This window comes from Taudactylus pleione, unplaced genomic scaffold (genome assembly GCF_031769625.1).
Source record: "Taudactylus pleione unplaced genomic scaffold, aTauple2 ptg000290l, whole genome shotgun sequence".
In the NCBI taxonomy this organism is placed as follows: Eukaryota; Metazoa; Chordata; class Amphibia; order Anura; family Myobatrachidae; genus Taudactylus; species Taudactylus pleione.
This window is the reverse complement of record NW_028284692.1, coordinates 2,013,199-2,038,756: the sequence shown is the minus strand read 5'-3', so window position 1 is coordinate 2,038,756 and position 25,558 is coordinate 2,013,199. Positions and strand designations below refer to the sequence as shown.

At 40.4% G+C, this 25,558-nt stretch overlaps 1 protein-coding gene across 1 annotated transcript in view; it reads right to left on the bottom strand.

The window, feature by feature from the left end:
* Nucleotides 1-25,558, bottom strand: part of UNC13D (unc-13 homolog D) — a 104,770-nt gene that overhangs the window by 32,470 nt on the left and 46,742 nt on the right. The window contains exons 13-23 of the mRNA XM_088482534.1: nt 24,779-24,882; nt 23,238-23,355; nt 18,569-18,693; nt 13,761-13,851; nt 12,902-12,958; nt 11,641-11,738; nt 8,861-8,912; nt 7,912-8,042; nt 7,480-7,600; nt 3,729-3,872; nt 514-609 (exon numbers count right to left, since the gene is read on the bottom strand). Coding sequence (XP_088338660.1) covers nt 514-609; nt 3,729-3,872; nt 7,480-7,600; nt 7,912-8,042; nt 8,861-8,912; nt 11,641-11,738; nt 12,902-12,958; nt 13,761-13,851; nt 18,569-18,693; nt 23,238-23,355; nt 24,779-24,882 — 1,137 coding nt within the window. The remainder of the gene's footprint in view (nt 1-513; nt 610-3,728; nt 3,873-7,479; nt 7,601-7,911; nt 8,043-8,860; nt 8,913-11,640; nt 11,739-12,901; nt 12,959-13,760; nt 13,852-18,568; nt 18,694-23,237; nt 23,356-24,778; nt 24,883-25,558) is intronic.

Here is a 25,558-nt window from a genome sequence, read left to right as displayed (position 1 = left end):
AAATCACACCTGAACAATGCATGTGACTAGTTTCTCCATACAGGAGGCATCTTCAACCTGTCATTACCAACAAAGGCTTTTGTACGAAGTATTAAATACATTTCAGTAAGTCTGTTCAATACTTTTTCCCTGTGTCACTTCAGATTATTACACATAACTTCATTTATGGACATCTATGGCTTGATTTCTTTGCATGTGTGGATTGCATGGGTTTGTCGCTGACATTTGGTGAACATTTCATTACAATGGCCCCATAACAAATATATTTACTGAGAAAAATGTTGATGTGTTCAATACTTATTTTATCCGCTGTATGTATGTGTGTGTATATATATATATATATATATATATATAATAATGTAATATGATATATTATAACAACACAAATGATGCACTTTTCAGACATATGTGGCCCAAATGGAAAGTCCTCAGTGATGAACACTGACATAAAACACATACTGTGTGCATTTACCATATAGAGTATGTAAATTTATACACAGACTACTAATGTACCTTGTTTGCAGCCTGTCCAGGATTCCCTTTATCTGACAATTGCTCAGCTCTTCGTTTAATCATTGTGCAATACATAACGGCTATACGGCACATATCCTAGAAGGAAAATGTGGATATTTTGGCAATGTGAGACCCACAATGACATTTAAATAAAAAATAACCTTTTTTATGTGATTGTGTCAACATTGTGGTTGGCACCCTTTGCAGATGGGAGAATAGAATTGGATTGGGAAAGTGGGTGCCATGAATAGAACAAAGTGAAACATACTTCTGCATAGACCTATTATCCTCCTATGCAATTATTTAGGATTATATCCTCCTACTTTGTAATCTGTAGGTAATAATTGCAATTTAGGGCAGAATAACGTTACAGGATGGTACACACAGGTGTTGAAAAAGTGTAGACAAACCTTGCACTTTATCCTAGCTTTTAACAGAGCATTAGAAATGTGTAATCAAAACCTGCCTGTAGCATAGTATACTATGTACTGTACATTGAATGTGCCTTTTGAACGCCATTATATGGCAATGAGTGTGAATGCAGGCAACATGGAAAACTAATGCAAAGCACAGAAAACTGTGAAAGTGTGTGTGTACAGGTCCGTATGCTTACATCATTTACTTTGGAATACTCTACCAGTGTTACATGCTGTTAACCCTGCTTTATGAACAGCCTGAATATACAAGTCCTAAATAACCAGCTTTCAAGACCTCTAAAACCTCACTACTATTTTTACAACTGGAGTGAAGAGTAGTGTATTTAACTAGTATAGACCATGGTCTTCCTCTGCCCTTTGATCTGGGTCATGCTCAGGCTTCTGGCCGAATACTTTTATTTGTAGGGTTTAATCTATGAAGTAGTCATAATTTGTCTATATCCCCTTCAGAAAACGCATGTGTGTTGATATACAAAGAACACCTCAAATTCATGGTACTTTGCAATGAGTGTGGTACGAAATTTTGACATGAAGAAAAAGTCGACAATGTCAATGTCAAGATTCTGGTGTCGACATAATGACTACATGCCTTTTGCAATAAACATCTCTCCATATATCAGCAATTTCCTCCACCCGAGCTAATGTTTTACATTCTTCCCAGGACCATACTTGCACCACCGAGACTCAGTGGGGAAGGTATAGGCCCACTTACAATTATGTCCCTGGCACTACTGCCCCAGATGCCCATATAATATGCTACAGCTGTTCAAATAAAAAGCAAGTAGATGGAAACCCAAATTTGTGAATAAAAGAGCATGGGCCAAATGTAATAGGGTGAGAGTTTAGAAAAGTGAGAGTTTCTGACACTTTTTAAACTTTGCCAATGTAATAGAGTCCAAAAACAAAGTAACAGAGCGAACTTGCATGTTTTTTAGACTTAAAAAACTCTCAGGATTTAAAATCTCATTCAGATGTTTTCCCATTTTGAAGATACAACTCAACCAATGTAAGAGATTACTGCTAAACTCTCACATTTTCTAAACTCTCACCCCATTACATTTGGCCCCATATGTCCATTTACAGTGCAATAAAGTGCCTCTCACTAATAGCACTATTCATGATGCCCACCTTGCACTCTGCATTCTGCTATAGTAACACTATAGAGAGCACAGTTACTTATATCCAGTTTGTCCTCTCACTTCAGCAGGCACTAAACTGTGCAATTAATCTAAATCAGTGGTTATTAAACTCGGTCCTCAGGACCCCAAACAGTTCATGTTTTCCAAGTCACTTGTTGATCTTTAAAATGTGACTATTGGTCATGCACCGGTGCCCAGCTAGGTGGTCTAGAAAATGCTGCTAATTGTATTATTAAACTTTATTTATAGGGCGCCACAAGTGGTCCGTAGCGCCATACCAAGGGTAAAACCATAAGATGTACAGGATAAAAAAAAGTACAGTACAATACAGTAGACAAGTAACAAGTAGCACTACAAATCTCAACACAGCCACTGATGCAAGGGGTGCAATGAAAATATTCAGCGTAAGCTGAAACCTGTACCTATTAGCATGGGCACAGATAACGGTTTTAGGTCATCTGAAGAAACGAAAGCAACGGAGGAGAGGAGTCCAGGGGCAGAGAGGCCAAGGAGGAGGTGTAGAGTGTAGCTGGTGTGCAAAAGAAGCAGGTAATGAGAACAGGAAGGAGGCGGGTCCTGCTCATGGAGCTTACAGTCTAAAAAAATTGCCCCCTTAATGTCAAACACATTTGCTACAGTCACTTCAGTATTAATTATATACATGCATAACTTGTCATATCCAGGACCCAGGGGTGTAGCGAGGATGATTCCAGTGGAGCTCCTGCTCCAGGCACCTGCTCCATCCGGGGTGCCAGAGATCAGCCATCCAATGAAGGGCAGAGCACCTGCTGAGCTGAGCCTGAAACACATAAAGAGATCAGTGCTTCCAGACAGGGGGCATGGTGTGGGCAGAGCAGGGCTTTTGGCTTCCCCCACACCATGCCCCCACTATGGAGGCACTGATCTTGTTATGTGCTTCAGGCTCAACTCAGCAGCAGGTTATCCGCCCCCGTCAGATGGCTGATCTTCCCCTCCCTGCAACAATGAGAGGGGAATAGCAGATCTGAGTAAGTGGGATACCTGTATGTGTGAAGGGAGGGGAGCTATGTTAAGGGGAAGAGCTGTGTGTGTGGGTGTTGGTCTGTGTGAGGAGGGGAGATCTGTGTGTGTGTGAGGGGGGAGTTAGCTGTGAGGGGATCTCTGTGAGTAGGGAAAGCTTGGTGTGTTAAGGGATTGGCTGTGTCAGTGGGGAAAGCTGTATGTGGGAGGGGGTGGCTGAGTAGGGAAAGCTGTGTGTGTGAGGGGAGGCTGAGTGATGGGATAGAGCTGTGTGAGGGGAGGGGAGCTGGGGGGGGTTCCAAGTGAGGGGGAGATGATCTGAGTGAGGGGGGAGCACTATGTGTGTGAAGGGAGGCTGAGTGACGGGAGAAGAGCTGGGAGGAGGTTCTGAGTGATGGGTAGATGAAATGAGTGAGGGGGAGCACTGTGTGTATGAGGGGAGGCTGAATGAGGGAGGAGAGCTGTGTAAGGGGAGGCTGAATGAGGGAGAGAGCTGTGTAAGGGATGGGGAGATAAGTGAGGACGAGAGCTATGGGGGGGTTTGGGGGAGATCTTTTATGATTGCATTATTAGTAGAATTTGGAAAATCTCTGTATGGAAGACCCTGGTTATAACTTATAACAATGATAACACTTCTCACCTCAGTGAATTTCACCATAATCATAAATGCCTCCTCGGGATCAGGCCAGTCCAGTTGCTGCCATGTGCGTCCAATCTGTGTGAAGCATGTAGACAGATCCACGGTGGAAGCGCTGTGCTTCTGTAACTCTGACAGTGGTACTAGCTGAGGAAATAAAAATCACCACACTGACTGGATACCCATCTCTCTATCAGGGTCACTATTGGAAATGCTTTTTTGTTACAACCTTGCTTCTACAAAGTTGGTAGATAGAACCATTATCATTAATCCATTCAGCCTTATTTAGATCATATATAAACCTCCAGGAGTAGCATACACAGTCCTATTCATATCATATACACCTCCAGAAGTAGCATACAGAGTCCTATTCATATCATATACACCTCCAGAAGTAGCATACAGAGTCCTATTCATATCATATACACCTCCAGAAGTAGCATACAGAGTCCTATTCATATCATATACACCTCCAGGAGTAGCATACACAGTCCTATTCATATATACACCTCCAGGAGTAGCATACAGAGTCCTATTCATATCATATACACCTCCAGGAGTAGCATACACAGTCCTATTCGTATCATATACACCTCCAGGAGTAGCATACACAGTCCTATTCATATCATATACACCTCCAGGAGTAGCATACACAGTCCTATTCATATCATATACACCTCCAGGAGTAGCATACAGAGTCCAATTCATATCATATACACCTCCAGGAGTAGCATACACAGTCCTATTCATATCATATACACCTCCAGGAGTAGCATACAGAGTCCTATTCATATCATATGCACCTCCAGAAGTAGCATACACAGTCCTATTCATATCATATACACCTCCAGGAGTAGCATACACAGTCCTATTCATATCATTTACACCTCCAGGAGTAGCATACACAGTCCTATTCATATCATATACACCTCCAGAAGTAGCATACACAGTCCTATTCATATCATATACACCTCCAGGAGTAGCATACACAGTCCTATTCATATCATATACACACCTCCAGGAGTAGCATACACTGTCCTATTCATATCATATACACCTCCAGGAGTAGCATACACAGTCCTATTCATATCATATACACCTCCAGGAGTAGCATACACAGTACTATTCATATAATATGCATCTCCAGGAGTAGCATACACAGTCCTATTCATATCATATACACCTCCAGGAGTAGCATACACGGGGCCTGATTCAGACCCGTTCGCTAGCAAGTGATCGCTCAGAGCTAGCAATGTGTTGCAATGTGAGCATGCTTATGCATCGCAGTGCGCGAACTAATCCAAGCGATCGGGAAGCGTACGCTCGCCCAGCATAGACAGCTCAGCTGAATGAGTGACAGGTCAAGCCGCTTGTGGGTGGTAACAGGGGCAGGCCACTAGAAACGGGGAAGTGGAGGTGTGAACACAGGCATGTCTGAGCATCTTAACGACGTTTTAGAATCGTGCATAATTAACAGGCAGTATCATAGTACACGTCACCTGGCTGAATTATACACTGGACTGCTCGCAGTGCTTGTGGTAGGGTATAGTCAGCCTCAAGTTCTGCGTTCGCTTCCGATGGTACCTGATGTACCCATACACTTCCTGGAGATGACGTGCGCTAGTGGGCGTCTTAAGACAGGCTGGTGGGCGTATGCATACACAGGTGATCGCACGCCAAGACATAGTGGGCGTGCTTATTCCTTGCCGTGCGATTGCCTGCCTTGCCGTCACTTAACCGAATTTGCATATGCTGGGAGCGAGCGTACGCATCTAGCGAACAGGTCTGAATCAGGAGCACAGTCCTATTCATATCATATAGACCTCCAGGAGTAGCAGACAGTCCTATTCATATCATATATACACCTCCAGGAGTAGCATACACAGACCTATTCATCTTGAATTTACACCTCCAGGAGTAGCATACACAGTCCTATTCATATAATATACACCTCCAGGAGTAGCATACACAGTTCTATTCATATCATATACACCTCCAGTAGTAGCATACACAGTCCTATTCATATCATATATACACCTCCAGGAGTAGCAGACAGCCCTATTCATATCATATACACACCCCCAGGAGTAGCATACACAGTCCTGCTCATATCATATATACACCTCCAGGAGTAGCAGACAGCCCTATTCAGATCATATATAAACCTCCAGAAGTAGCAGGCAGCCCTATTCATATCATATACACACCCCAGGAGTAGCAGACAGCCCTATTCATATCATATATACACCTCCAGGAGTAGCAGACAGCCCTATTCATATCATATATACACCTCCAGGAGTAGCAGACAGCCCTATTCATATCATATATACACCTCCAGGAGTAGCATACACAGTCCTATTCATATCATATATACCTCCAGGAGTAGCATACACAGTTCTATTCATATCATATACACCTCCAGTAGTAGCATACACAGTCCTATTCATATCATATATACACCTCCAGGAGTAGCAGACAGCCCTATTCATATCATATACACACCCCCAGGAGTAGCATACACAGTCCTGCTCATATCATATATACACCTCCAGGAGTAGCAGGCAGCCCTATTCAGATCATATCATACTTGCCAACTCTCCCTCATTGTCAGGGAGACTCCCTGAAATAGCAGCAATCTCCCTATCTCCCTGAAGAGTCTACCAATCTCCCTCATTTCACCTTACCCCCATTATGACACTGTTATATAGAAGAAAAAACAGAGATACATACATTCAAATGGGATCATTAATATAATTTCCCTGCATTGGGTATGAGGCACAATGATCCATATGGCTACATGTATTTTCTGAGAAGTATCAGTGTGTTTTCATCAACAAGTAGATCTTACTAACTGCTTTGGGGCTCATTTACATGTGGATGTAAATCAATTTTATGTCACACCTCTCAGATGTAGCAGTACACACCCACTTTACCACCGCGCATATAGGTGCTGCTTTCACAATCTCCCTGAAATGCTTTTTCAAAGGTAGGCAAGTATGGATCATATATAAACCTCCAGAAGTAGCAGGCAGCCCTATTCATATCATATTCACACCCCAGGAGTAGCAGACAGCCCTATTCATATCATATATACACCTCCAGGAGTAGCAGACAGCCCTATTCATATCATATATACACCTCCAGGAGTAGCAGACAGCCCTATTCAGATCATATATAAACCTCCAGAAGTAGCATACACAGTCCTGCTCATATCATATATACACCTCCAGGAGTAGCAGACAGCCCTATTCAGATCATATATAAACCTCCAGAAGTAGCAGGCAGCCCTATTCATATCATATACACACCCCAGGAGTAGCAGACAGCCCTATTCATATCATATACACACCTCCAGGAGTAGCAGGCAGCCCTATTCATATAATATACACACCTCCAGGAGTAGCAGGCATCTCTATTCATATCATATACACACCTCCAGGAGTAGCAGGCAGCCCTATTCATATCATATACACACCTCCAGGAGTAGCAGGCAGCCCTATTCATATCATATACACACCTCCAGGAGTAGCAGACAGTCCTATTCATATCATATACACCTCCAGTAGTAGCAGACAGCCCTATTCATATCATATGCACACATCCAGGAGTAGCAGGAAGCCCTATTCATATCATATACACACCTCCAGGAGTAGCAGACAGTCCTATTCATATCATATACACACCAACAGGAGTAGCAGACAGCCCTATTCATATCATATATATCTAAATATACATTTGAAAGATATTTCCTCACCATATCTAATTGAACAGCTCGTTGGACTCTCTCAAGAGCAGTTGTATAAGCCTTCTGCAGCCAACTAGGTAATGAGTCTGCAAACCAACGGTGGAAATTGGACAGCGGGAGGGGATCAACCCTATGAGGAGGAGGAGGAGAAGAAGAAGAAGAAGAAGAAGATGATATTCTGTGTGATCTCTGGGATGACAACATTACGCTTCACAAACTATGTTACTGCCTGGTTAGCAGTAATAAGGGGAGCTCCGTTATCAGATAGCTCTCCCCTTGTGTTGCAGAAACAAATTAGTTATACACCACTGGGTCCCTGACATAAGAAAGTTACATATAATATCAGTGTTCCAGAAATTCTATCAGATCTCAGCTGAGGCAGTAAAATGTACATTAATACTGCACTTGGCATCATGGTAAAGGCAGATATTTGATGGTTACCTTGTCGGTAGGTGGTTGTGGAGTTCGTGGAGCTCGCGCAGAGTGAGATAGAGTTGGTACAAGAGCTCAGAGAGCTGGCGACGACAGCTGTGGTTAGGAGGTGGGAGCTGACTGACCAACTGCTGAGAGACCTGACACAGGGAAAAGAAAGTTCAAGGTCACAGAAGTTAATGAACTAAGGATCTGATGAGAGCATATTGTCTGACAGACTGTAGGGGAGTTGCCATGTATCAAGCCTCGGAGAGAGATAAAGTGAAGAAGTTAACTTCTGCCAACGTCTGAGCTCCTGTCATTTATCTAGCACGGTCTTTGAAATTACAGAATCTGATTGGTTGCTTTGGGCAACTAATCCACTTTATCTCTCTCTAAAGGGTATATTTATTATTGGGGGTCTTATAGCAGCAGTGGATACAAAATCACCCTAGGAATTCAACATTGTTCCGGTGCGGAGACAGCTAATCCAAAATTCAGCTGTCCTCGCGATCCCTATCACTGCAACTTTACTTTAGTAGAGCTAACTCAGCAGTGCTAGTATGCAGGCATGAACCTGAGTGCTGAAGGAGATGAACAGGGGGCTGAGGGATTCCAAAGGATGCCTCTTCACAACTCGGGACTACTTCCCATAGGGTAGGAGCAGGGTCCAGGAATCAGGGTCATCTGAAGATGGTGAAGGTTCCTGCTGTCTAGCTCTGAAAATTTTATATTTTCTGAGCTTGATGACTTTTTGTCCCCATACTATTGTATGTATGAGGACAGGGGGCCAGATCGGGACTAAAAGGTAATCAGGAGATATCAGTGATATCTCCTGCTTTACCTTTAAAATGAATGGACCTGATACTTCATTTCTACAGAAGTAGGTGAAAATTATAATATCCACCTACTTTTGTAGTAATTAAGGGATAATGATTAGACTCCCAAGACTTGTTACATCTCCCCTATTAACACTCACCAACTCCTCCAGTTCTTTGAAGGCCAGGCTGAATATATCCACCTTGATAGTGCTGAGGAGACACAATCAGGATTATTAATAAATTGGGACAAGCTGTAAAGAACAAGTGAATCTAAAACTAGAAAAGCCTGGACATACACAGTTACATATTTATTAAGGCTTAAAAAGAAACAGGTCCATCAAATTCAGCCATTTACAAATTCAAATTGTATTCATCCAGAGGGAAACAAAACACACCCAATTCTTTGTTTAGCCTTACAGGAGATAAGTAGTTCATCATGGCCACAAAAATGATAATCAGATCAATTCCATGGATCAATACATGATCGTTAGCGCATGTTTAGCCCCAGAGATGGAGATTATACTCTAGATTTACAAAGTCACTTGGAAGATATTGTCACACTGCTGTAGAAAACTTCATATGGAGTCAACATAGGAATTACATGTCTTACAAACAGAACACTACCCGAAAATTTAGCTTGGTCCATGAAAACCATTACTTGCTTCATATATATATATATATATATATATATATATATATATATATATATATATATATATATATAGTCAGGTGCATAAATATTGGGACATTGACAGAATTTTCATATTTTGGCCTGTATTCACCACCACAATGGCTTTGAAATGGAACAAACAAGATGTGCTTTAACTGCAGACTTTCAGATTTAATTTGAGGGTAATTACATCCAAATCAGGTGAACGATGTATAACGGTTTCTATATGTGCCTCCCACTTTTTAAGGGGCCAAAAGTAATGGGACAAACTAAACAATCCTAAATCTAACTTTCACTTTTTAATACTTTGTTGCAAATCCTTTGCAGGCAATTACAGCCTGAAGTCTGGAACGCATAGACATCACCAGACACTGAGTTTCATCCCTGGTGATGCTCTGTCAGGCTTCTACTGCAAATGTCTTAAGTTCCTGCTTGTTTTTGGGGCATTTTCCCTTCAGTTTTGTCTTCATCAAGTGAAATGCATGCTCAATCGGATTCAGGTCAGGGATTGACTTGGCCATTGCATAACATTCCACTTTTTAGCCTTAAAAAACTCTTTGGTTGCTTTTGCATTATGCTTCGGGTCATTGTCCATCTGCACAGTGAAGCACTGTCCAATGAGTTCTGAAGCATTTGACTGAATATGAGCATACAATATTGCCCAAAACACTTCAGAATTCATTCTGCTGCTTTTGTCAGCAGTCACATCATCAATAAATACAAGGGAACCAGTTCCATTGGCAGCCATACATGCCCACGCCATGACACTACCACCACCATGCTTCACTGATGAGGTGGTATGTTTTGGATCATGAGCAGTTCCTTTCCTTCTCCATAATCTTCTCTTCCCATCACTCTTGTACAAGTTGATCTTTGTCTCATCTGTCCATAGGATGTTGTTCCAGAACTGTAATGGCTTTTTTAGATGTTTGGCAAACTCTAATCTGGTCTTCCTGTTTTTGTGGCTCACCAATGGTTTACATCTTGTGGTGAACCCTCTATATTCACTCTTGTGAAGTCTTCTCTTGATTGTTGACTTTGACACATATACACCTACCTCCTGGAGAGTGTTCTTGATTTGGCCAACTGTTGCGAAGGGGTTTTTCTTCACCAGGGAAATAATTCTTCTGTCATCCACCACAGTTGTTTTCTGTGGTCTTCAGGGGTCTTTTGGTGTTGCTGAGCTCTCCGATGCTTTATTTCTTTTTAAGAATGTTCCAAACAGTTGATTTGGCCACACCTAATGTTTTTGCTATCTCTCTGATGGGTTTGTTTTGATTTTTCAGCCTAATGATGGCTTGCTGCACTGATAGTGACAGCTCTTTGGATCTCATATTGAGAGTCAACAGCAACTGATTCCAAATGCAAATGTCACACCTAGAATCAACTCCAAACCTTTTACCTGCTTAATTGATAATGAGGGAATAGCCCACACCTGTCCATGTAATAGCTTTTGAGTTGATAGTCCCATTACTTTTGGCCCCTTAAAAAGTGGGAGCCACATATAGAAACCGTTGTAATTCCTACACCGTTCACCTAATTTGGATGTAATTACCCTCAAATTAAATCTGAAAGTCTGCAGTTAAAGCACATCTTGTTTATTTCATTTCAAAGCCATTGTGGTGGTGAATAGAGGCCAAAATATGATAATTCTGGCAATGTCCCAATATTTATGCACCTGACTGTAGATATATATATATATATATATATATATATATCTATATATATATATCTATATATATATATATATATATATATATATGTTGGTGTGAGATGGCAGGCATCCATTGACTTGACTGGGATTCTTAAACAAGATTGATATTATTATTAATTATTATTATTATTATTATTATTATTATTATTATCATCATTATTAATAATAAACTATCAGTTACTCCTATAGCACCAGCATATTCAGTTGTGCTTTACAGATCCAACAGGGACCCCAGAGAAAGAGGGAAGAAAACAGTAATAGAACAAGACTGGTTAATAATAGACAGACAAAGAAGTAAGGGGCCCTGCTCGCAAGCTTACAATCTATAAATAAAAGTCCAGAACTTTATTTAATGACACCAGGTACAGATGTGAAAAATAACAATTGCCTCAGTTCGATGTTCCTGGAGTCAATGCAAAAGAAATCAAGTGTGTGATGAATAAATAAATAACTGTTAATAACACTTAAGTGTATTAAGTGTTTCTGTAGTTGCCAGCCTATGATTTCATCACCTTACCCTGGATGAAATGTGGATACTTTCTTACTTTCCTTACTTGATAAAACACTTGTTCACACTCTTGTAACAGTTCTGTAGGTCAGTTATGACATCTGTCATAAGGCTTAGCAAAGACTTCAGGTTCTCCTCGTAGCCCTACAGAAATTATGAATACAGTGAGACTGGGATGGAAAGTGGATGGAGGGATGAATAATCAAACAATGAGAAAGATGCAAAGAGCTGGGTTAATATACGCATCTAGTAAAACAATGAAATGCTATACACTGTGTTATACATGTCCTTTACAGAGTAAACTGAATCTCATTTAAAAGTCACTGTACTCAGGGGCGAGCGGGTACTGTTTATCTGGGAGCGGGCTTGTTGGAGAGGCCAGGAGGGGGCGCAGGTCAGATGTTAAGACATTTGTCTCCCTCTGCAGCAGGTGGCACAGTGCTTAGTATGGTGAGCTGCTGAGGGGGACATTCCCATTGTCCCCTTTTGCAGTGCAGCTCGGCCTCTCCCCCAGGGACCTGACTTGCCAAGCGCCCTTCAGGGAGCCAGGGATGTGACATGTGAGTGAGAGATCCAACGGGGACCCAAGAGAGAGAGGATCCGCCGAGGGCCACCACTCCCACAGGTACCAAGCCCTGTGTGACACACGGTGCAGCAGGCACACTTCCCCTGACACCAATTCTGTACATAGTGCTAATGACCCGGCCTCTTTTGCTGTGACAGTGTGCCACAATTGTAGCCTCTCAGTAGTGGCAGCTATGTCACTGGCTAATATCACCTGTCATTTTTTTGGCCGGTGGCGTGGTCTCGCCTCTCTTATTTGGTCACACTCCCTGGTACCCGGGCCCGAGACAGCTTTCAAGAGCCCTGACTATACTGTAATATGATCTTGGACAGATGGCTCAGGCATTTAACTTAGGTTTAAAGCTGGGTACACACCTAAAGATTTTCTGTCCAACCAGCCAACTAGTTGATTGGTTGGAATGAAAATCTGGTAAGGTATGGGAATAAATGATGATCAGCAATTTGCTCCTAAATGCCAAAAAACAGATGAAAATTGTCGTCAGACAATTGTTAAATGTTTGATCTAAACAATTTGTTCAAACAACAGCTTTTGTCCATTTTCCAGCGTTTGGGAGGAAATTGCTGATTGTCATTTGCTTTCATACCTTACCAGATTTTCATTCCAACCAATCAACTAGTTGGATGGTTGGACAGATAATCTTTACGTGTGTACCCAGTCCCAGCCTTATAGTACTTCCAAATGTGGGAGATCTACAGTATTTCACAAAGCAAAGCAAATGTACCTGTATCATTGGCTGCAGATGCTGTCTCTTCAGATCAAACCACTCATGGGTCCCTGTCTGTTGAGAGGTAGAAGGGAAGAAATACAGGTCTATAACACTATCTTTTCTACAATCAGGAATGGATTTACCTTTGTGCACCTAGGAAAAGTTTGCTTCCAACCTCTTTTACCCTTCACCATAAAGAGTTTTGGCCCCAACTACCCCACATGTATCACTTTTTAAAGACAAATAAGTGTAGTATCCCTGTAATCTTACATGATCATAATTTGTTATGCTGGAAAGCATACGTAATACTAGGTACACACTTGTACAATCATACTTCAGATGTGATTCTTTTTCCGATTACACTTTCAATTAAAAATCCTGAACAATGGGTAGATTAATGCGTACACACCTTTACAATCTAACTTGCGATTCGTGACACTCATCTCTCTAAACCATCTACTGAAAAGATTGCGACTCTGTATACACTAACGATATCTGCTTACGTTGCTGGAGGAGCATCGGTAGACGCATCGGACAGGACTGGCATTGTGCATACTCGGCTCCAGAATTGTCTGACATTGTACCATCACGTCACATGAATATTATGATGCCCATAAAACCAGATCTTCAGATGCGATCAGTTTTCTTCCGATAAAACATGATCATAGGTGTGTGCACACTCTTAAGATTTCTTGGCTCAGGAATCGGAAAATCTGCCTGATGATTGTATAGGTGTGTACCCAGATTAAGAAAATGTTGCAAAATTATGAAACAATGGGCAAACTGCTAGCCTGTCATGTTAGAACCAGCATATATTAATTTTCCATAAATCATGGCCCAGTTAGAAGGGGCAAAATGCTCTCCTGATTGTTACCTTGATGGCCTCGATCACTCTGTCCTGTAAGGTCGGAGTAGCAGAGCACAACTCTCTGAAAGCCTTGGTCTTACACATTTGTATCAGCACCCTGCACATGGAAGAGGTACTATGGTAAGGTAAATATAAAGTCCAAAAAATAGGGAAGACACAATTCGTGGGGACCTTCCCCTCATTATTCAACAATGGAGGACAGCGTGGAGCAACATTGTGAAGCATACTCACTGACACATTTTAAAAAATCTACAGGTGGAGCTAATTATTTCACTGATTCTGTGAGGAGACCTGTAAAACATGCACTGTTTGGGGTCCTGAGGACCGAGTTTGAGAACCTGTGCAATATACAAAGCAAAACGCCCTAGATTTGCACAAGTGAGTCTGGATGGTCCACCTAGCCCCTCACAGACCATACAAACTGCTATCAGGAAACACATTTGAAACCTAAAAGTGTGCCTATGTGTGCCAAGAAAAATCTGCAGTGGCACACTGTGCAAACCCTTATACATCAAAGTCCAACAAAAATGATATTAAATGATGTATAATTTATTCACTGATTCGATCCGCTACCAGGATTTCTGACAGTTTCTAGTCCTGGCTGTTGCTAGGCAGCAGGAAAGCTGTCAGTATTGTGGAAGCATTCAGCTGCAGTCAGTCTGCAATCTAGCTCTTTTTTTTTTTTAAATTCAGTATTTTTTATTGATTTTAAGAAAAATATAAACAAACATAACAACATAAAAAAAAATAACACAAAAATGTGGTAGACAAGGAAAATAAATATATAAATGCCGGAATGATAATAGCATATATCATAACAACATGTTGAAGAATATATGTGAGCAACAGGATATAAATACAATCCCCAACAAATAATTGGATAGAGCAGGTACCCAAAGGCGCCATCCAGATACCAGCATCTTAAACCAGTATGAGAAAAAAAGAAAAAAAAAAAGTCGGACATAGAGAATAACCACACACTATAATATAAAAAATACTTCTATATATGTAAAAGGAAAAACAAACCTCATCTACCAAAATAAATCATACACCCAAAATAAACAACTCAATTACCCCCCACCCTGTATAATTTAACTCCAACCCAGGCATACTTGGATCCCCATAACATCCAACGCCCCCAATCTACACTAGCTATTTAAGACACTAACCCCCCCCTTCCTCCATCCCTAATACAGGATATTAGAATAATGTAAATAACCAGGGCTATAGATTAATGACCTTAAGCTAGGTCAACTCAGCTCTCCCACTTTAAAGAAAATAATTATGGAGCTCCCCCCATACAAATTACTTAAAACAGACAATTCAAATATATAAAAATCAGGATTATATAAACTATAATATTTAGTCTGGCCAGGCCTCAACCTCATGTCAAAATGAAAACAGAAAACTGGACCCGTCCCATCCTACTCGGGAACAAATAAAAAAACATGTAAAATATTTGAGTTTCAAATCTTGGAATCTTAGCACACCTAATTATAATAGAGACAGAATTTTGTGGCAAACCATTGTAAGCCCAACACCCCCAAAATAGTTGACAAATACAGGCAGGGCCACAGCCAGTGGAGAAAATAAGTCCAGAATATCATCTTTTGGAGAGGGTATAAGGACAGCAGTAACAGGAGATTTAGGCACATCCATCTCAGCCCCATCAGATATCAACCAAGAAGCAGAACAGGGAATCATGGTATCCATCCGTAAGTTGTAAAATTTTGTGAGAATCTTCTGAGTAGATATTTCAATTGCCCGAAGCAAGTTGTAAAAAACTGTGCATCCTTGAAGTGAACAAGCATGGATATATCCAAAATATTATATATATATATATATATATATATATATATATATATATATATATATATTTAGCATAAATCAAGGATAAGTCCAGGATATCCAATAGCTGAATATTTGGAAAACAAGGAGCTGATCACAACTGGGATGATGTGTGGATAATTCCTCCACAAAATTTACGAAATAGGAAAGGAGGGTCAGGCGGGAATTTACCAGTGTGAAAACAGATAAGCCAGCCGATCATCCAGACTGCATACTAAGAAGTATCAGCACCGCAAGGATATTGAGAAGGCAGTCAGAAGTATCACAACATCAAAATGGTGACAGACCTCGTCTCAGGCGCCCCAAACGCCGTAGCATACAATCTGCAACCACAGTGAAATCAACAGCAGGATGCGGCAGCAGCACTTCAGGAGACACAGCCGGGGGTAAGTATAAATCCAGTAGGTTATACCCACTCCAGTAGGTAGTCGCGGGAGTCAGAACAGAATCACCAGGACAGGGTATAGAGCAAAGACAACCAAATACAGGATATTTTATCAGGATTTCAGCGGGAGAGCTGAGAAGCTGCTGCCTACTCCTAGCTACTCCAGGCCACGCCCCCTGCAATCTTGCTCTTAGTGTGTATGCATTTCAGCTGTATTGCAATTAGGAGGATGGTTGCATTGGTTCCTCTTCCTGTTATATTGCATTCACTCCCAGCATTCCCTGCCAGCGAGCGCTTATACCTTGTGTTGCTGCCTGGTCTGTACCATGTGTATCGATGTTCTGGTCTCCTGCTCTGCATATGCCCAGCCGTGTCTGTTCCCTGTTTACTATGTTCTTGTGTAACTTTAATTATTTGTTTCTACCAACTGCAAGGTATTACCAAACCTACACAGTGATTATCTGCCTTGCACGCCTATGCTGACACAGTGAATATCTTGTGTCTGCTCTAGTGTTTCTGCTAATACAAATATCTGCCTTGCACAAGTGTGTGTGTATATATACATACATACATACATACATACATCAGTTCTGTGGTGTAGGCACTCTCAATCAAGTAGACGTATTCACCGTGGTGCTCACTCAGAGGGTTTGAACAGCATTGTAGGTAAGTGTCACTCTCTGGTCTTAATAAATCAAGGTCACAGTCAGATCTCACTTATCAACATTTTGAGTTTATTATAAACTCTTCATCCGGATGTATATGCCCTGATGACGAGTTTATAATAAACTCAAAACGTTGATAAGTGAGATCTGACTGTGACCTTGATTTATTAAGACCGGAGAGTGACACTTACCTACAACGCTATATATATATATATATATATATATATATATATATATCTGTCTGCTAAATCACCTGTTTGTTATCCAAACTAACTGTCCTGCAATTAACCCTGTGGATGTGCGTGTGCGTATATATATATATATATATATACACACACACATAGTGTTGGATTCTGTGCTGCTGCTTGCAGTGTGGATTATTGTGGCTGTCTGCTAAGTCACCTGTTTGCTATCCAGACTAAAGCTGCATACACACACACAACGATTTTTTGAAAGATTATCGTCAAACGATATCGTTTAACGATATAGTTTAACGATAATCGTTTCAAAAAATCGTTCACTGTCTGAGTTAAACGATGAGCGATTATCGTTCATACGCGTTCACGTTTGTAGTTCAGTCAGACTTGTCAACTGAACGAATTTTCATTAAGGGAATATGCAAAAATCGTTTGTAGTTCCAAAAAATCGTTCATTGCACTTTAAAAAATCTGACATATAATCTGACAGATAATTGTTCATAAAATTGTTCATAAAATCCTTGGTAACAAAATCGTTGTGTGTGTATGCAGCTTAAGGCCCCTATTTACTGAGTTTCATCACCAAAACAAGTGATACATTTCACTGTGTATGATAAATGGTGCTCCAGACAATCAGCTCCTAACTGTCATTTTTCTAACAGTTGATAGTTGGGAGCTGATTGGCTGGAGCACCATTTATCATACACAGTGATATTTATCACTTGTTTTGGTAATAAAACTTGTCAGTAAATGAGGCCCTAACTGTCCTGCAATTAACCCTGTGGATGCAGGTTCTGATCCTTGTAAAGTATTTATCTACTGCAGCCTGTCGGCCGCCTAGGTACCGGTGAGTGTATTCAACTCTATGGGAACAACAGGTGGTTGTTACAGGCAGAAGATCTCAGTAGGAGGCTCTATCTAAGTCTTAGGGGTCTATTTACTAAGCAGTGTTAGGAGACAGAGTGAAAAGTGATAAGGTGCCAGCCAATCAGCTCCCAACTGTCATCTCAGAGGCTGTGTTTGAAAAATTACAGTTGGGAGCTGATTGGTTGGCACCTTATCACTTTTCACTCTGTCTCCTAACACTGCTTAGTAAATAGACCCCTTATAGGGGTGTTTAATAACATTCACACAAACAGGCAATAGTTTATTTACACAAAACATAACCTGTTTCATTCCATGTAAGACATGCTGAAAGAAGGGAAGTAATTCCGATAACAGCACATGAAGACCAGGATCCGGAAGTGAAGATTGCAGTGCATCTGGTATCCCCACCAATCATCTAAGGCCAAATGCATTTAGTACTAAGGGACATATTTATTAAAGGGCGAAAATACCTATAGCTGGCAAAAACTGATGTTTCTGCAGCCAACAGGACCTCACGCTATACTTCAAGGGGATAATGCCAGTGAGACTATGATGAAATCTGTTTAACATGAAGGCGGTACATGTACTACTGCAAAACTTGTTTTGTTACTGCAGTGTCTCTGCCAAAGTGAAGTATGTAGATGCAAAAGACTGCCCATTATAAGTATAGGATGAAACCTGAAGATTGGCACCCCAGAGCTGGTGCTAAACTGAAGTCCTTTAGTGGAGATGAAATGAATGGATACCCTGCCACAAGAACACCCATATATGTCAGAATGTTATTATAAACTGATTTATACAAAGTAACCTGTATTTTTGGAGCAAATATCCTTTTGCCTTTTAATCACTAACCTGAGCAGGCCCTGAAGACGTTCTATGGATCGGGATTCCGACAGTGGGAACACAATGCGATACCTCTGTAGAAGGGATACTCCATATTGCAAAAGGGAGTCAAAGGATTCAGCCAATTCTTTTTTCTGGTGTAAACAGCAAACAAAAACCATGAACTTGAGTTGATATTGCACAGGTCTAAGCGGATGATAGTTATTGACACCTACTGCATAATATACAGTGCAATCATTTTAGACCAAATATTTGTAGTGACCTGACCTGCTGAAAATAACAGAATTTGGCTAAATGAATCTATATTCATTTACAGCAGTTGGGACAGACAGATATACCAGTTGTTACATTTCAATGTTTGTCCTTGTTAGACTAATAATATGAATTACTGGACTGATAAATAATGTAGCTGTTACTGCACATATGGATGGGTCTAATGATTGCGTGAACTTTAAATGTGCAATAGTGGTGTACATCTTGCATTAGGCCTCATATTGGGCTCTATTTATCATACAGCAAAAAAGCCCCATTACTAGCAGCGGGTGTTTTTATCCTGTGGAGACTTAGGGAGATGGAGTACTGATAGGACGAAACGAGTTGGAGTGTGCGATGTTGGACACATTCTTAAAACCTGTTTAGACTCGGTTTGTAGTCAGATAAGATGTTTTAATTATTTTCTAATGAATGCATATTTTATTATGTTTATGGGGGAATGTAGTAGCCTCTGTTTTTCAAAAACTGTTGAGTTTCTGGTGCGTTTCAATAGGTAAAGTAGGAAGAAAACCACCAGAATCACTCTCTACTGCATGGAAGTCTCAGTCCCGTTATTTTTTTATTTATTTATGTCAAACATAAACGTCATCAGATGTTATAGCCTGCGACTTGTAATCTCAGCAGAAATGTGCCAGAAAACTTTGCAGAATAAAAGAAGTCCCTCTGGCTGACGAGATTACTCACATTGCATGCATTTTTTGCTATCTGCCCAAGCAGAAAATAATAAAAAGCCACATTAAACATACTCATACTTTGCCACTACTTAATAAAGTACTCAATAAAGGGCCCAAAAAATAAATAAATATCTTGATGAGCCATAATGATTTAATTAATTTGATATTGGGACAATAATGTAAAAAAATATTATTTAAAATATTTTTATGTTAATTGAGACAATATTAATGAACGAATTATAGAAGTATATCCATGCTCGTACCTGTAGTGTCACAAGTTTGTAATATAATTTATGCTTCTATTACACTTTTAATATTTAAGAGTCGATTTCGATTAATTTTGTGCTCCTGATCATGAATATGCCATGCTTATTTTTCAATTGGCTCTAGTTTTTGAGATATGCATATGTCTTTAATATTTATGAAAAATTAAATTAAACAGTGTTAAATATAGTTAAAGATATTTTTTTTCTGATTAAATTTGGTTCATAAAATGTTATAAAAAGACACAGGATAATTACATATATAAGTGTTAGGTAGCTATGAGAACCATTTTTTGTAGGATTTTCTTTTGTATTCTTGTTGCGGGCAGTCCCTCTGCAGACTCCAACAGAAATCGTCCATCATGTGACAATCCCACCATCCTTTATATCTTTCTTCCATTACCTGAATTTCCTGGTGGAACCGTTCACCCTATTCTTTGCTTAAATCTCCTAGATTGGACGGGAAAGTGATCTAAATGGCTGTACAAAAAATTTACATTAATGCTCATGTTGGCACCTACTTTCTCAAAACATTTTAGCATGTTGTGGACTAATGCATGATCGTTGTCTGCCTTGTGATTGCCTAAAAATTTTTGAATGACAGACACATAACTCAGATTCGGTTTCAGTCATAGATGTGGTAAAATTTGGATCCTTTGCCAGTTTCCGTATCTGTGGGCCGTCAAAAATTCCTGCCTTTAAGTTTTCAATACTAAGAGATGGAAATGTTCGACAAATATACGTGAAACAATCGCCTGACTTGTCCAATGCTTTTACAAATTGTTTCATTAAACCCAGGGCCTGATTCAGACCCGGACGCTAAGCTGCGCTCTCTCGCAACTAAAAGGGGCTGGGTATGCAAATGTCGCAATCGCACTGTGCGGTGTAAGGATGCCCTCTGTCTTAGAGAGCGATAGCGGAACGACCGCACGCCGGAGTATAAAACCGCCCACCTCTCTCTCTTAGCACACGTCATCTCCAGGAAGTGTCTGAACAATCGAAACCATCGAGAGACATCGGAGCTGCACGCAGCGCTTGAGGTAAAACTTACCCAGCTGCAAGCACTGCGATCACTGCAGGCTGAAAAACAACCAAATGACGTGTACAATTACACATCTTTGCTAATTATGCACAACCCTAAAATGCCGTTTTGACACCCACACATGCCTGCGTTTGCACATCCACTCCCCCATTCACAAGCACCTTCCCCTGTTACCACCCACAAATGGTGCTGTCACTCAAAGTAGCGTCCAGTCTGTGTCGTATGAGCGCTCAATTCCAGACCGCAATGAGTGACTTGTGCATGTGCATATTGCCGCATACGCAAACGTGCGATAATCGCACATAGCGAGCGATCGCAGCTTAGCATCCGGGTCTGAATTAGGCCCCCAGTTTGATATGGAGAGGCGGCAGTATGATTTATTTTTTCCTGTAAATTAAGGGCTCATGAATGATGTTGGCTTCTCCTATACTTATAACTTCTCTTGGAGGCCATACGGCTTGCTGCCAGTGCTTTTGTTTTGCACAACTATCCCATAAGCTTACAGTATGTGACAAGGATACTTAGTATATCCACTTTGCTGCCCAAGAAGAAAGTTTACCATTTTTAAATCGACACAAACAGACCACTGATGCTGACAATAAGCAATTTTTTCTAAGACTAACTTGATATTTTCATACTGTTCTTTAAGTTTTGTTGAATGACCGATAGGAATCAACGCAAATTGATTCCCATTGTGCAGTAATACAATTTTTAAGCTCCTTTTAGAACTATCCGAAAAGAGCCGACAGTCTTCTGCTCGATATTCTGGTAAGCCCGTCATCTGGAGAAGTTCCGGAATATTGTTACAGTACACAAGATTGTTATCTTGGCTAAAGAACAGCAGTATGGCTTGCTCTCTATTTCAATACGACATTATAGTAAAATCCGGCTCAAGACAGTGCTTTTCTAGAAGTCTGGATGCTAAAAGCTCAGCTCCTTTTTTTCGATAAATTCAAGTCACGAATTAAATAGTTTGGTTCTGAAAATTATAGTGTCATTGACTAGCGCCGACTGGCTCCCTCCCCCCCTTTTCCCTCATGGCTGTGGTCTGAGGATGTCCCAGCAGGCTCAGCAGTGCACTGCCACGCCTCCTTGGCATTTTTGAATGTGTTATGTGTCTCAAATGTGACTACCAGCTACGTTAACACAAATAAAACTAATTCTTGTTATTGTTGAAAGAGGGTAGCTGTTAAAAAAGCAAAACTAATGGTGCGTACACACTGGGCGATTAAAGTGGACGACTGAACGATAACGACATCGTTATCGTTCAGTCGTCCACTTTATCGTCCATTTTTAACACAAAAAAGATGAACGATGACGACGACGCGCGTTCCCGCGGGTCGTTCGTCATCCTCGTTCATCGGGCTGACATGCAGGCCAACCTGACGACCTCGTCAGGTTGCTGCATGTCAGGGAATGGGTGAGAGAGCCCGGCGCTGAACGATATCGCTAATGATATCGTTCAGCGGCTGTGCTCAATGTCATGAACGACATTGAGCACAGCCTGCCGGGGACACACTAGACGATATCGCTCAGGGAGCATATCGTCTAGTGTGTATGCACCTTAAGTCGATTCTGTTAAGCAAAGCCGGCCTAAGTAAGGTACTTCAAATGGAGAAAATAATAGAATTGTATAATTTTTCATTAATTTGAAAACTGGAGCAAATTCAGCTATAGCGAAGATCTAATGCGAAAATAGGACCTGCGAGTACTCTCAAACCGATCTTAAATACTTGGCAAGAAGAAAAATATATATTTTTTTGTTCCCCAGTGTTATTAATTATTATGGCCCCAATTAACTTAAAAATATAATTGTTTTCATACTTAAACATTATTGCCCCAAGAATAAATTAATTAAGTGTTATTAATTTTGTGACCTTTAACTGAGTATTAATATTAATTAGTGACAAAGTAATACATATGTTTAATGTGGCTCTTAATTATATTCTGCTCAGACATATAACTCCAAATGCATGTAATTTGACTAACATCAATGCCCAGAGCCATTTTCTGTCGAGTTTGTCCTTTCTAACCTACCACAAATCATTAAAACTCACTGTTGAATTTCATACCAAATCGTTTAACATCTCAACTCCAAATACAGACGACCAATGTGGAAGTTAGTATTTGCATAGCAAACATAGAACTTTAATGCCTACAAATCACAAGTCAGACAGTAATGATAACCCCAAATATGTGCATAGGTATTTTACTTCTCCATGTCATATCTGTTAATACCAACAATACAAAATAATGGGGCATTGGCAGTGTGATAAACACACACAATTATAATGCACAAATGTACTTGTGTCTAAATCATCACCTGTAAGTGAGACTCTAGGGAGTAACTACATTTACATACTGTAATTGCTATAACTTCTTTACCGTTGGACCAATTCATCACCCCAGTTGTATATAGCCAATACCTGCTCATCCTGGAGTCGACCTTGAACCCACAAGTATTCAATACTTGTTATATGATGCAGTAAGCAGCTACTGCTGAACTCCAGACTCTGGTACAATTTACTATAAGCTAGCCACTGCCTGGAAGGACACAAATGAAGTGGTAAAAATAAATACATGACTTTGGAACATTCGGGGAAGGGGGAGGGGAGAGGGGTGATGAGGCAAAAGCGATGCTCAAGGGATATAGAAACTATCATATATTACATGTAATATGATTATTATACAGTTCAGTCATAATGATGGAGTGGCTGCCTATAGTATGACTGGCGGGAGTGCATTTCTAACCATCTAATCAAGTATTGTGCATATTCTATATCACTATTCAGGGGGCACTCTGGAAAATATAGACCTTGATGACATCGAACAGGAAAATTGGAGAAGTAGTGTGGGAGATGTCTTATCTTTATTGCCTTTTAGGCAAAGCAGGATGGAAAGTGAGTGGTGGGATCAGGAAATTTAAAAATGTCCACTCCAATGTCTACAAAGGGGGGAGCTGGACTAGTTTAGAATGAGAGTCCATTGGAGTATACATGTAACTAGTGCCCAAGTGGAGTCCAAGTTTCAGCCCATTAATGTAGATATGAGCTGATTTAGTATTCGACCAGAGTTATACTGAGCTGAGCTGGACGATGACATCAGAGACACATTTGAGCTGCAGTTTAAAGTGTGCAGTATTAATAACATACTTAGCAAGTCATGCTAATAGATCAGCATATTCTTTATTCCAGGGAGCAGGAGCATAGGATCAAATAACACAATTATCTACATTACCAATAACAAAACTTGCTAGTTTGGAGCTTGAGCCAATTGGTTTTCTTCAGAACTGCACCAAAAGGACAAGGCATTGCCAAATGTAATGGGGCATTTCCTGATTACATCATATATTTTTTATTTTTCCCAGATGCAAACAGTTCCCACTGACTGTGTAGGCGGAAGGTAGGAACCATCCAACATAAAGCTATGGACTACACTGCATAAAAAGTAATTCTCTAAAGAGGACACTAATGTGGGAACTCACAAATAGTGCCCGGATCCCTTATTCAATAATGAGATACATAACAATCAGTCAGACCTGACATTTAAGGTAGATGGGGTATATCTGGCATTAAAGAGCAGAAATCACCACCCTAATTCCTCCTGACAAAGAAATCCCTAGTGTTGTACAGATCGAGATGCTTGGAGCCTCAACACTAAACTGTGAAGATAGGAGCTGATGGTATTTGAAAAATGCTCAGCAGGGAGCAGACTTCTTTTTTTAAACTGAGTAAACTTTAGCAGGGTAGAACCTTGGTAGCATAGGTCACATACTGTACAAAAAGTCCTCTATGGGAGATCAACAAAGATCATGTAAGATTGGGTTATTCCAAAGAAAAGCTGGGGTGTGTGCTCCTGGGGTGTGTGCTCCTGCTTGCAATGATGGTGAAGCGGTTTTGAGGTTGATGAACTTTTTGAATCTACTATATGGACCGTATGGAATGAGATGAAAATTACTGTAACTTACGCAAGTCCCTGATGAAACTCAGACAGGTCCTTCTGGGAAGCATGCAGGTACAGAATGGTGATACCATGAGGACTGATTTCTCCATCCCATGTGGAACCGGCAGCCTAATGTTGGAATGAGAATATGCCTGAGTGATGGTTGCTACAGACAATATGAAGTTAATGCAAAGTTTAGGAACCCTTTATAATTTAAGGTAGTAAATTATTGATTTGCTCTAAAATATGATATGATCTGCATACAGCACTAAAAAACTATCAGTGTTGCTTTAGCAAGAGCAAGGTGTTATGTTCATGCAAATGGAGCATGTCAGCAAGGGGTTTCTAGGGCTAACACACATAGGTGCACAAAGTGCTTGTATGTCACTACCATAAACAGCAACTGACACAAAAGAAAAGATTTTATTCTAAAGCCTAATGCACATTCAGAAAGCATGTTAAATCCCATTTCATATTAAATAAAAGAATGGACCTGGGCTCTCACTTCCTGACAAACTCTCACTTTGCTTTACATCATTTTTTACATTGTTTGCAGCTGTCCAGAAGAGCATTAATGTTCACTAGAATACAACGGAGATCTACAGGAACAATAGGTACTTTGGACACTATACTGCATGGAAGCTTTGAGAAGTTATAAGGAACATAGGGAACTCTGTTAGAAGTAAGGACAAAGTTTAGCATTTCTACTTAACACTTCATATCTTCTCATATATGTAAATTATATACTGTACTATTTATATAAAAAAAAAAATTCTACCTAGAATGGAAATTATCCACAAATCCC